Source organism: Amblyomma americanum, chromosome 4 (genome assembly GCF_052857255.1).
Source record: "Amblyomma americanum isolate KBUSLIRL-KWMA chromosome 4, ASM5285725v1, whole genome shotgun sequence".
Classification (NCBI taxonomy): Eukaryota; Metazoa; Arthropoda; class Arachnida; order Ixodida; family Ixodidae; genus Amblyomma; species Amblyomma americanum.
Window position 1 is genome coordinate 166968302 of NC_135500.1, and position 13006 is coordinate 166981307.

General features: G+C 44.5%; 1 protein-coding gene across 1 annotated transcript in view; it reads left to right on the plus strand.

Annotated features, from left to right (window-relative positions):
• Positions 1-11255, plus strand: part of LOC144128634 (cell adhesion molecule Dscam1-like) — a 222856-nt gene extending 211601 nt beyond the window's left edge. The window contains 6 exon segments of the mRNA XM_077662175.1: positions 3567-3734; positions 6750-6940; positions 7302-7383; positions 8932-9036; positions 9499-9557; positions 9802-11255. Of these exon segments, the coding sequence (XP_077518301.1) occupies positions 3567-3734; positions 6750-6940; positions 7302-7383; positions 8932-9036; positions 9499-9545 (593 nt within the window). The 3' untranslated portion in view covers positions 9546-9557; positions 9802-11255.
• The last annotated feature ends 1751 nt before the right edge of the window (positions 11256-13006 follow it).

Genomic DNA, 13006 nt, shown 5'->3' on the forward strand with positions numbered 1-13006 from the left:
ACTATACACTCCTTATTCTGCTGCAATACAGTAAGTCAGTGACACCGTTAGCATAGCAAAACAAATTAGGGCATGTAAAAAGGTCAAACTTAATTGCGCTTTTAGACTGACGTGAGAAAACACAGGGATGACACAAACACTGGTTGGAGCACCAGTGTTTGTGTCGTCCCTGTGTTCTCCTACGTCAGTCTAAAAGCGCAATTATGTTTGACCATGTTAACGAACAACCAGCCCAATTTGAAACCCTCCTAATGTAAAAAGGTGTTCGTGGTCCGCGTTCTTTACTTGTGTCTGTGAAAATGTCTTGTGATCGTTCCCTCGTGTAAGGAATAATCTGTGCTTGGGCCTCTTTTATTTCTCATCTACATCAACGACTCGTCTAATAACCTGAAATCAACAGTCTGACTTTTTGCCGATGATTGTGTCATATATCGGTCAATAAAAGCTACTAACGAGTTCGGTGTGCTTCAAGTTGGTCTTGATGCTGTTTCCGACTGGTGTTCTTCATGGAATATGACCCTCAACACGACTAAATGCAAAGTAATGCGTTTTTCTCGTCGCGTAACTTTATGTCCTATTTCATATAATCTTAATGGGGCCTCATTAACGTCAGTAACATCATATAAGTAACTTGGTGGTACGGTCGCATCAAACTTAATTTGGAATGGACATATTTCCATTATAGCAAAAGCTAACCGCATGCTAGGCTATATTAAACAATTTTTCTATGGCGCCGTCATCTGTGAAACTACTACTTTATAAATCACTCGTTCATTCTAAACTGGAATATGCTGCGTCAGTATGGGATCCTCACACAGGTTTATTAACCAATGCTCTAGAATCAGTTCAGAATGGCGCCGCACGTTTTATTCTCAGTGACTATGGTCGTTTATCAAGCGTAACAGTCATGGAAGACACATTATCACTAGAACCTTTGTAGCTACGCAGAAAAATTTCTCGCTTGTTTTCTCTTTAAAATACTAATCCAGCCCTGAAACATGCACTTATTACGCAACCGGCACATGCCTCATTGCGTGTCGATAACCCCTGTAAAGTAGGAATACCTCGTTTTCGAACTGTATCTAATCAATATTCATTTATACCTAAAACTACATCGGAGTGGAACCGCCTGCCTGGGACACTAGTGCTTGCCGACAGTGTCGAGGAATTAAGAAGAAACCGATGTGCTCATTGCAATGCCGCTTGATTTCGTTTAGCCAAATGTTCTTGCAGGTCATGTTGTGTACTTTTGCCTACCAGCGATCATGTTCTGCGTTGTACGCGACTTCATATCTGCTTCATTTCTTGCTATATCTAGTGCTATTCCCTGTATGTATATCTTGCAGGTCTTTGCTTTTTAGGTTGCGGATTCCGCCCTGCCCGGTGTTTCTGGCATCAAATAATTTGCTACTTAAGCGTGCACGTTTTCTTCTGTTTACTATTGCTATAATTTTATTGTGTAATCTCTGTATTTTCAAACCTCATTTGGCTTCATAACTGCCAATGTTATGTACCCCTGTTTCCCCTCCCCTTCCCTTTATTTTTGTTTGTCAAGCCTCACTTCCCTCTATAATGCCCTCCGGGCCAGTAAAGCGACTGAAATAAATAAATAAATAATAAATAAATCGACAATAAAAATTAAACGTTTTGAAAGAAACACGGTAGTTTAGCATGCTTTCAATTGTTACATTAGCTTTACCGGATGCCATTAATGGATGAGACGCATGAAAGTTTCTAGCCGGGCGAGTTGATATAGTACCGTGGTGAAAAACCTCGCAGGGTCGTGATGAGTTTTTAATGCGAATGACCGAGCGTTATCGGCCTGGTGATACTCGAAGGTATGAATACTTATTAGGATTTATGTTTACATGAAGATAGCGGTAATGGCTGTATGATCCCCTAAGTACGCTGGTATGTTTCATTAGGTCTCTGTTTCAAAAAAGCAGTCCGATCCACGTTTTCATGAATGTAGTCTGTTGATGTGGCAACATTAGCGAATGTTGAAGGTCATTGAAGAAATCGGCGTTGCTTGCCTACCTCAAGAACGGGCGCGTTGGGCTTCAAGTATGTGGAGGAATCAAATCATGGTGACCGCAGCGGTGTCTTAGGGGTTATCGCATACGCCTCCTATGCGGGAGGTGCTGGGTGCGAGGGGCTGGACTCCGAGATGGGAGGTTAATTTTAACTTGTTCATGTCCGGCGGTCGGCTTGAGGACGCCGACACCAAAGACGAAAAACTGAAGAACGAACTAAGAACCGCTAACGCTGCAAAAACTGTACACAACGGAACTGGACACGCAAAGTGAAACAGAGAGAGAGAATGATGAACGGAAAGGCAGGGAGGTTCACTATGCGACGCCCAGTATGCTAGCCTACATGTAGGAGGCACGCTTGCGTCAGGTGACCAAGAAGACAGGCTCGCACTAGGAATAGCTTTCAACTAGCCAGTGCTATACATGTTGTATAGTTCTCTATATGGCTATGCTATTGCATGCTCAGCGCTGACACAATGGCATTCTCAATCCATTTTTATCTCTGAGAGGTCAACAAAAGCTTGCACAACGCTTTCCGTCCCTAGCGAGTCAGCGAAACAGAAAGGCAACACATGCGCTGCGGGGGTCATCGACTTTGGCATTCGGCTCCTCACTCCAAGGTCGTGGGTTCGATCTTTTATTTCTATTGAGGAGAAATACAAAAAAAAGCACAAGTGCTGTGCTATTCCAACTCATGTTAACGAACCCCAGGTGGTCTAAATTAATCGGGAGCCCTCAGCTACGGCGCGCCTCATAGCCTATGTGTCGATTTGGCCCGTTGTACCCGACAATTCACAGAAGCAACACATATGCGAATGGCTTGCGTTGTCGGTTTTTGCGTTCCTTTGTGTGACCAGTGCTGCTGCGTGCGAGGTTTCTATAATATAACCGTGGTATTACTCTGCATTCTATCGTTCGCCTGCAAATTTATTTGCTTAAAGAACCAACACGACTTAGTCGACAGCATCCTGGATGACGCGGTAGGCTCGGGGCTTGTGCAAGAAGCTTCGCGTTTTACATCGAGACGAGAAAATACGGAAGCTAGATAGATTGAGCCTTTATGGTTTTCCTACATGCGTTACAGTATCGCGCAGTTCAGCCAACCTGTTACCGGCACAGTACTACTGTAGCGTGCGAAACTCAGTGCTACAAAGATCCTTTGCAACGAAGTCATATGTAAAAGGTGAAAGCAGATTGTTCTGATTATATCGTGTCCTATCATCGACGAAAGTTTAAAGGTGCGTGGATGCGCTTAAAAAATGATTCCGGTGCAGTCACGCAAGCCAATTGCCTGAAATCTATGAAGATACTGGAAGTCTACACGCTGCTTCTTCTGGTAACAATATCATTCGACTGGGTAGCGGAGTGAAGCTACAATAAAAGTTTTTCCCAGAACTCGCGTCCCGCAAACTTTTGCTGCATATAGTACTTCTCTGCGACTCTGGCACTCCTGAATTCAGTTATCACCGAGCGCAGTGACCGAGACGGAAAGAGGGCAGTGTTCTCTAGCAGCGCTACTTCGTCCCCACGCAGCTCCAGCCACTCCGTCCCTTGTTGTGGAGAATGAAGGGACGCCCTTCTATTTGGAGCTGGGCGTGATTCTCCCGGCCTGCATCTCCCTCATTGTGGTCCTGGTGGTGGGGGTCCTCGTGTACGTTGTGCTACGCAAGCGGTACTCCTCCTCGGACAGCTCCAACAGCGGTGAGAACTGACGCACTTTTGCGTTTCAGAGGATAACTACGATACTTGCATCTCAATTTTTACAGCAGTAAGTCACAGCGAAGCCAGCGGCCGGCACTGGAAACGAATGGAAGAATGTACGGACAAAGTTTTTACATTATTTATCACAGTTTTAAAGTGGAAAAAGAGGCACATCATACCGTGAGGAATCGTAGTAAACAAATGACTAGAGGGGCTTCCTGTTTCCATGGAAACCGGCAGGAAACAGAAGTGGCTTACGAGTACAAACTAATCTTCTTAACAGCAGATTTCGGTTCCAGCTTAATAAGCGGCGGATTTCGCTCACGGCTAGAGTCATAACAGCATCTTTATACTTTCATTGCTCTTGGTCACGCTGTTATTTGCTCATAAGAAATGTAACTGACAAATAATTTTACAAAAGAAAACATTCATTGGAAATCACTGATGTCGATATAACCCATGCCTCCCTCTTAAAGGCAACACACACGAAATGGATGGCTTTTTTTTAAAAAAAAAGATTATTAGTTAAGATAGAATTCAGACAGATGCTTACTTTATCGATATTTCCTTTAAACATAGTTGAAAATTGATTACATGTATTGCTTCATTGCCAAATGAGGACCTACATTTCAGGTCATTGTCCTTGTAAACCGATTCTTGACTTTTTTGTCACAACTGTTTATTTTGTTGAAGCTGTTCTTTAAGTGGTTAGTTTTTTTGTTTTTTTGAGGGGGGGGGGGGTGAAATATGTGCGCTGGATGCGACAGGTCACTGCTCGCTCAGTCTAAAAAATTAAACATCTTGAAACGCTTTGTTTACATTGAATGAATACACGTGCTTTAATTTTGATGTGTATATGGAATAGTGGTTTCATTTCACCTTTCCTTCATTCGTAGTCCGCTTCACCATTTTTCTTCATTAAATTTGCTCTATGCTCAAGTGAAAGAAAACAAAAGAGTAGTATGTGTTAACTACACTGCGTCCTGTAAAGAAACGCATCTATCCAATTAAGCACCAGAAAAAATATCTGTACTTCTGTGGACTGCTTCGTGGCGAACGCTGTTCAGTAACATAAGCACGAATATTACAAGTCCCCATTATAAGCGGGTACGACTCAAGAAAAAAGCGGAAAGGGCCCCTCATAGAAGGCCCTCCTGGCAATGGCGTCGTGTTTAATAGCCTTGTACCTGCTAGCGGAACATTACAGGGGGTTAAAAAGTGTAAGGGGATTTGTCGTATTAACAAGGGAGTCATGACAACTGTTCGACACTATTCGTTGAAAGGCATCTCTTGAAGGGCATTCGCCTCCTCATTCTTGAGTTGCGTCCAGCTGTAGATGGATGGCAAGCGTATATGACAGTACAGCAAAACTTAAACATATTAGCGTATTACTATATTTGGATTTTACGACCTCTTTGCGGCGCCCGATTGGAAAATACCGTCATGCCTGTTCAGTATCATTCAACAGTGGCAGGCATACTCTGATCGTGGTGGTCGTGCAACAGAAAACTCATGCAGTTACTAGAGTCATGGACAAGAGTAAGAGTACTCCTCCCTCGTTTCTCGAAGCTTGCCGCTGTATATGGGGGCGCCACCTGACGAAGTGTTCATACTGTCGAGGCCATAGAGTTCCTAATTATTGACTAGAGGGAAAGCTGGCGCCACTGTATATGCGAGTTTCTTAAAGGGTGCACTTCATCCACCATGGGAACGCCGGGAAGACAGCGTATCATACTTGGCTGGGCCCTAAAACATAACTGTAACTGCCGAAATACAAATTTTCGCAAATTATATGTCGCAAGAAAGCGTTATTTTGCGATCAAAATGTCCTGTAATAAAAATATGCTCGCTGTAAATCGCTGTAAACGAGCAGGTAAGAAGATAAGTGCAAACGAGCAGCGAATTTGCCCATGGCGAAAGAGGGCTTTCTCTTCATGCCGACAAATATGGTCAACCGTGGAAACTGATCCTTTTTCGTTTAACAGACACTTTTTAGAGCAAATATTCGTGCAGAAAAATTGTTAGGACTTAAATTAGTACAGTATAGAAGCTTTCGTTTACGCATTGTAAAAAAATATTAACGTTTCACTGGTGCCATTTCTTATTACGGGTTTGGGCCCCATGTCAATGCATAGTCTATCGTTCGTACAATGAGAAACTTGCCCGAGCCCTCGCTTTTTTATGATGAACTAGTTTGCACGCATGAATTGCTGGCTCTCGACATGCGCTGGCGCTGCACTTAAAGAATTTTCCAATAAAAAACATGAATTAGGAAGCGGAAACCTGTCCTACCCTTAAGTGACGGCCGTTTTTATGCTGACAAGGGCACCATGCGAGGATTAGCATGAATTAATTCTTGAAGTGGAAGTCGTTCCCGCATGCAATGCGCGGCCACCACCATTCTTCAAAATGAACCAAACGCAATACTCGGCGAGTACAGTTAACACAAGTTGCGCTTTTCGAAGTACTTTGCGCTTTTAGAGTCTCTCCGAGACTCCCACGAGAAATGTGCAGAGTGGTCACGGCAGCACACTGCTGACTTCTCAGTTCACGAAAAACCTTTTTCCCTTCTTGCACATTGCAGTGTACAGGTAGCATAGGTTCCCGCTGAACAAAACCCAGCTTGCTGCGTAAACGGCTCTCCCGGCATGGGCCGGGCGTCCATGATGAATGAAGTGCACAGCGGTCAGCTTTCCCTATAGTTAAGAGTAAACTCTATGGTCGGTACCGGCGCCCTTGGTCGGTCTCGACAGCAGGAGAGCGCTTCATCAAGGGGCGCCCACATGGACAGCGGCAAGCCTCGAAAAACAAATGAGGAGGACTACTACTTTTGGTCGCAACTGTATATACGCTCAAGAGCTTTTTAAAAGTGTCTCATATTAACAAATCCAATGTCTTAGCAATCTAAATGCAGACAGCAGTAGGAAAAGCGTATGATGTTCTTCTTCACGCTTTATTGACTGGCATTGGGTTCTGTTGTTAACCTCATGCCCGGGATCCTTTCGCTTATTACAGGGAGCTCAGCTTACGGATCCCGCAAAGGAACCCACCTGCAAGAGTGCCTGCATTTGTCCGAAGTGGACCCGAGCATGGGAAAGAAGACTATGTCTTTGGATGGTCGCCTAGACTACTACCCGACGCCGTACGCCACGACTCGCGTCACCGACATTGACGAGAGGAAAATGTCCGAATGTTCCTACAAGCAGGTTTGTATTCTGGGAGCGATTTAACTTGGCCGAGCTCTTTTAGCGAATTGCGGCACACACGTTTGTATGCGCACGGCCCATTTCATATGAATCATATACGCCAAAGTCCCCAGACGCTTACAACTTGTGTTCTTTAATCTTCGCAAGACCTGTTGGAATTTGATTCTCACTCAGATTGCAAAAGCAGTGTTTCTGGTAACTCTAGGAACTGTTTTGCAAGAACAGATTTCTTCACGCAGATATGCGGCAGAAAATATTGTATATTGTGCAATATCTGACTTTCTGTGAACAGCCAACGTCATGGTGAGACTCAGCTACTCTAACCCTCTTTTTTTTTCCTGTTTTTCAATGGTCATTCAAGGCCCAGGAGGAGCCTCTTTACGCCACGGTAAAGAGGACGCCTAGGCCTCCTAGGTCGGATATCCATGTCTACAATTATCCTGGTACGGACTTATGGTACTTTCTCTGCGTTTTGTACTATATGACTCACGTTTTGCTCCTAACGGTTCTTTATTTTTTTTCTGTGTGCGGTTCAGGTCTACCTGTTAAAATATCATGAAGGCCGACGTTGCTTATGTTAAGTCACATTACAAGCCAAAATTGCGACTCATCTGAAACTTCATGCCTTCGTAGTAACAGCGTAGGAAACCTTCACAGCCATTTGGTCAGAAAAGAAATTCTAAGCGCTTGAATGGATGTCTCTGACGGTGAAAAGACAACCATGATTGAAGATTAAACTTTATTTATTAATAATAATATTAACTGGTTTTTGAGGAAAGGAAATGGCGCAGTATCTGTCTCATATATCGTTGGACACCTGAACCGCGCCGTAAGGGAAGGAATAAAGAAGGGAGTGAAAGAAGAAAGGGGTGCCGTAGTGGAGGGCTCCGGAATAATTTCACCACCTGGGGATCTTTAACGTGCACTGACATCGCAGAGCACACGGGCGCCTTAGCGTTTTTCCCTCGATAAGAACGCAGCCACCGCGGTCGGGTTCGAACCCGGGAACTCCGGATCAGTAGCCGAGCGCCTAACCACTGAGCCATCGCGGCGGGTTAAACTTGATTTAGATCGCTTTTTGGTGGTAACTTTTCTTGGCGATAGTTGCCGGCAATGAAAATGATTTCTTGGGTGAGAATGACATGCAAACTGCCCCAAAGGAAATTAAACAGCAAACTGACTAGCATATCATCATGTTTACAGCCTTGCTCATTCAAATCAAAAATACATTCGCTCTTGAGGAGGCACTGGAGCAGATTCTAAGCATCCTACCCAGTGATAGCACTAAACAGTGAAGCACTGAGCTATTTTTTTATGGACAATCAATCACAACACCTTTACAGTTGCTGGGGAAGCAACCTCTGTTTATATTTTTAATTATCCGCTCATCCTCATTCCCCACCCCGTTCTTCAAGAAATCTCGAAGGACTGTGTGGCATCAAAAAAGCAAACACTCGCTCTTGTCTATCACTCTAAGCTTGGCAAACAACCCTAGCAGCTAAGGGGACAACACGAAAACGGGAAACATTTCTGCCGCTCTTTTTTAGCGCACAGCTTGTGTTTTCACAAACTTTACTTCGTGGGAAGAAGAAAAAAAATAATTTCTTACTTTTTCCTAGGCATGCTCTGAAACTGGGCGCATTTCATTGTGTGCGAGGGTTTTGCCCGTGGCAGGAAGCAACAAAGCTTCATCGGGTTACCGTATTTATTGGTTTCCAGCTTTAATGCCGATGCAAGAAAGCATCTGCATAAATAAAAGGCCTCGAATTAAAGAGCTGCTGTCGGGTGTCGTACTGTGTGATCCTGCAGCATACCACTCGCGCCGTCTCGAGAAGTGCGACACTGAATGTACACAGTTAAATGTGTTCACTGGCGTTCTTTGTTTTGTTTTACAAATATTGTTTACATGTGAAAGGCTAGTCACCCAACGTTTCTCTTTCATCACGCGTCGCTCGTCTGAAATGCCGTGACACATTCCCTTTCTCTTTCAGTACTAAACTCAGTACCCGACTCGGGGGACAGGCGGGCATCATCTAGTCATTGGAAAATGGCCACGGCTGTCGTTAAACTCGACGATGGAACGGACTGCCTAGAGAGTGAGCACTGCCTGGAAATTATTTTCGTCTTATATTTAAGATTTACCCTGCTGTATTGTGAACAAGCTCTTGAAGTTTAATATTTGGACACTTGAGCAGTTCGTCACCTGTGAAGCTACGCGTACCTTGAGGCACTCAAAATATTTCCATAAGAGGTTGTAAAGCGCTCACAGAGGCGTAGCAGGGAATATTGTTTCAGTTTACGTCTTACGAACAAACTTTGGTACCGAAATTGGCGGTGATTGCTTTTATATTTTCTCCTCACGGGGATTCTTTCGTTGAATAGGTCCTGATTAGCACTCTGAGCAATGTGCGGATATTTACAGAACAAGAATACTTTTCTGTAATATTTGCGTTATGCACAGATATAAAGAACAGGAGAGGTTCAATATGAATAACATTTTGCAGCAGCCAGCAATGTGCCGTTATTTCAAACCAACGTTTCTTTTCGTTACGCTCTAGTGAACCATTCACCGTCAAAGAGATCTCATAGGATGTCTCATAGGTGAAACAAAACCTAGGTGAGTATGCCTAACCATCTCTTGCTAAAGAACAACCCTGTCTCAGAATGAGTTATCAACTAGTATTTACCAAGGATATGGTACAGCATGCTTTTAATCCAGTACTTGAGATTTTGTAAATTGGGCTTTGGTTCTGTTTCTACTGCTTCTGGAAATTGTGCTTCGTAATTATTGTCCCGTGTTTTCTAACAAGGGGATTATGCTGCACACATATTTAATCACATTTTATGACGTATTTTTGTAGATTGCGGACACAACGCTGTTCCTACAACTACTTTGAAAGCCAAAGCAAGCCACTATATTTTGGACAGACGCAAGCTCCGCGACATGCTCAGAGACAGTTTTCACACGCCGTGTCCGGCACAGATGCGAGCGGTCACCGAAAGCAAAGCGTGCTTTCTTGGACCAGTGCGTTTCGAACTGAGCATGCCGAGTGAGCTGTGACCGTGCCTCATTGCGTTCTGACGCGCCGCGAGCCCATCGTCATCGTCACACCGGCCAGCAGTCAACAGCGATGTGAAGCAACAACCTATTCATACATATCTACTCGAGCCATGTGCCCGAGACGCCCAGGAATGCGCCAGTGATGTGGAACGCATCGACCATGTTTTCGTTCTGCCTTTTTCATTTTCCTTTTTTATGTTAATTAATGCGCGGTGCTTTTGCGCGACGCCCACAAGCGTCTGTTCTGCATTCGCGCGAGTAACCATGGCTGTGTGTCCTCACCAAAAAAAAAAGAAGCAAATACCCCCAGCCCTTACGAAAAAATAAGCTATAGCTCCGCAATACATAACGTGCCCATTTGGGTTAGCCTGAAATCCCAACCCACCAGCACTGAAAGAAAGTGCGAAGAGGGCTTTTCCAACTGATGCCAATCATGCATGATGCTTATGCACTGGCGACATTTCTGCAATGGAAGCGCACTAATGAAAGCGTCTTCCCTTTTTCTCAAAACTGCAAAATACAAAGGTGTTGCAATTGGTCTGAAGTTGCAGATTCGTGAAGAGTGCGTTCTCGGTCGGTTAAATTGAAATTGAGAAAGGGTTTATACGTCTATAAATGTTGCATAAGCTACAAAACTCAGCTAGGTCAATTTTTTGGCTGCTCTTTAAGTAAATGAAAGAGTTCACTTCACGCATATTACAGCTTTGGATTGTTGTTCCTCATCTCAATGGTCACATTCTTTGCATTACGAAACGTTTTTTACTTTATTAGCAGCAAAACTTCTTCATGTTCGCTATTGTTCCTTATTTATTCCAATCGACATCACCACTAATTCATCAGTGTTGACCGATTACAACACGACAGCGAATTCATGCTCGTTGATATGAAAAAGAAGAATGGGCTACGCAGGTGTTACAGTTTGGTAATGTAGTCTATAATGTTGATGTGATGAACATGTGATACTGTGGTAAAATGTTTCAAGGCGAGCAGTGCGGGTGCAGGGTTGTGTTTTGCGTCACGTGTGCAGCGCATTCACTGCCATATCGAATGGTCGAAGCAGGGAAGCGGTTTTGGTTTCAAATGCCCGCGTAGCGTTGCTCCTGACATTTCTGTATACAACTTCTGTATGTATACTTTGTTAAAAAAACACTTGTACTGCATCGACCACGAATGTACATACCATAAAAGTTGTTGCAATGTAGTGTGAAGCTGTGTCTATGCATAAAGTGTTCATATAAAACTTCACTACGCGAGAAGCACCCGTTGTTTCTCTTTCTGGAAAACGGAATGAACGCAGCGCAAAGGTAAGAAAAGCTGGATACAAGCAAAGAATATGGATGATACATCACGCTTGGCTGCGTATGTGGGTCTATGTGCGGTTCGTCCCACGTAAGCTGACGATGCAAAAAGAGCAGAAAAAAGCATTGCCAAACATTAATCGTGGCATAAATTCAAAGAGAATACCACTGAATACCACTGCCGCCATTCAAGCTGTTCCAGCTTAAATATATGTTGGATAAAAAAAATGGCGGGGGTTTAGCTTTGGTTAAACCTGGAGTGATGCGATAGCTACAGCTGGCAGAGTGGAACTTGGTCACGTGATGAACCACGGGACGAACCACGTGATCAGCCACGGCGCAGCGCCGCCGGCAGCTGCTCCGCACCACGTGACAGCGTGGCGGCGCAGCCACAGATTTGCAGCACCGCCACAGGGTGGAGGCGCCGCTGCTGCCACGGCGTCGCCACGCTGAAGCATCGAAATGCTACCCTAATGTAGCTATCGCTACAAAAATATTGGCTGGCGGTTTAGCATTGCTAAGCAGGAAATGCTGTGCGAAACCACAGTTTTTTGCAGGTGGTCATGACAGCCATGTACCTTCTAGCGGGAATGCGAGGCCTTTTTGGGGGGAAACTATTAGAGCTGGTGTTAAGCGACGAGGGGGGCAGTCCTATTTTTATAATACATTTACTAAACTCTTTTTATCTCAATAAATTTCTCTCTCTGGCGAAAGGAAACAAAGGTTGCTCCCCCGCCCCCTTCCCTCCTAAATACGCCCGTGCGTCAGCGAGAAGACACTAGCAAAAGAGACTACTGATGCAGCGGCAGTTCGTTCTCTCTTTCCGTTCAGCCACCAAGGACTCCCTCTTTGGAGGGAATCGTCCGTGGCTGTCCGAGGGAATGTCTCCGTCGAGCAACAGATAAACTCAACAGCGATAGCGCCGGCTAGTGAGGGAGCATGCTTGTGCCTGAATTTAATTTTTGCAGTAGGACTGAAGTGTCCTAGTTAGGCTTGCATGTAGCAAATTGGACACGATTATCACCTATATGTAATGCCTAAGGTCGAACCCAACAGCGGGTCACGACGGGATAGTTCAGAGAGGACAATACCCGTCTTTGAAAGCAACGGCGAGATATTTTATATCTTCGTCAAAATTTCAGTGCTTCGTACAGTTATGCTCGGTGCTACCGTCTACGTGGTGGCAGTGTGTTCCAGAGCATATTCAAGTATATAAATCAATGTGAATCATTTTTCGATTATGCAGACCATTGGGTAACAGTTGCCACGCTCATTTTGTTCCCCGCGCGCGTTCAATTCTCTTGCATTACCGGGAGTGACGCGCCATCTATAAAGGCGGGAAAGAATTAACCTTGCGTTACAGGACGAAATATGGATTGTACTTTTGTCTGGCGCCATTAGGTGTCGCCTAAAAGTTGGTAACAAAAACCTAGTCACAGCACTTGCGGGTTTTTGTTTTTGTTTTTTTTTTATGAACAGGCTGCTGGAAGACGCTAGTGATCAAATCCGGCTAAGTTAAATGAACTGGAGCTCCTTGCGCTGGTTAAATTGCAAAACAGAATTCTATGACACAAAGCTACACAAGCCGTGAGAAACCCAGGTTTTATTGTAAGGTCAAAGAAGAAGGACGTCTTCCGCAATACTGTTGTATCAGAGGTCGGGAGCGAAACTGTCGGGGAGGGCTCCGTATTAGTTTAGGAGCACCTG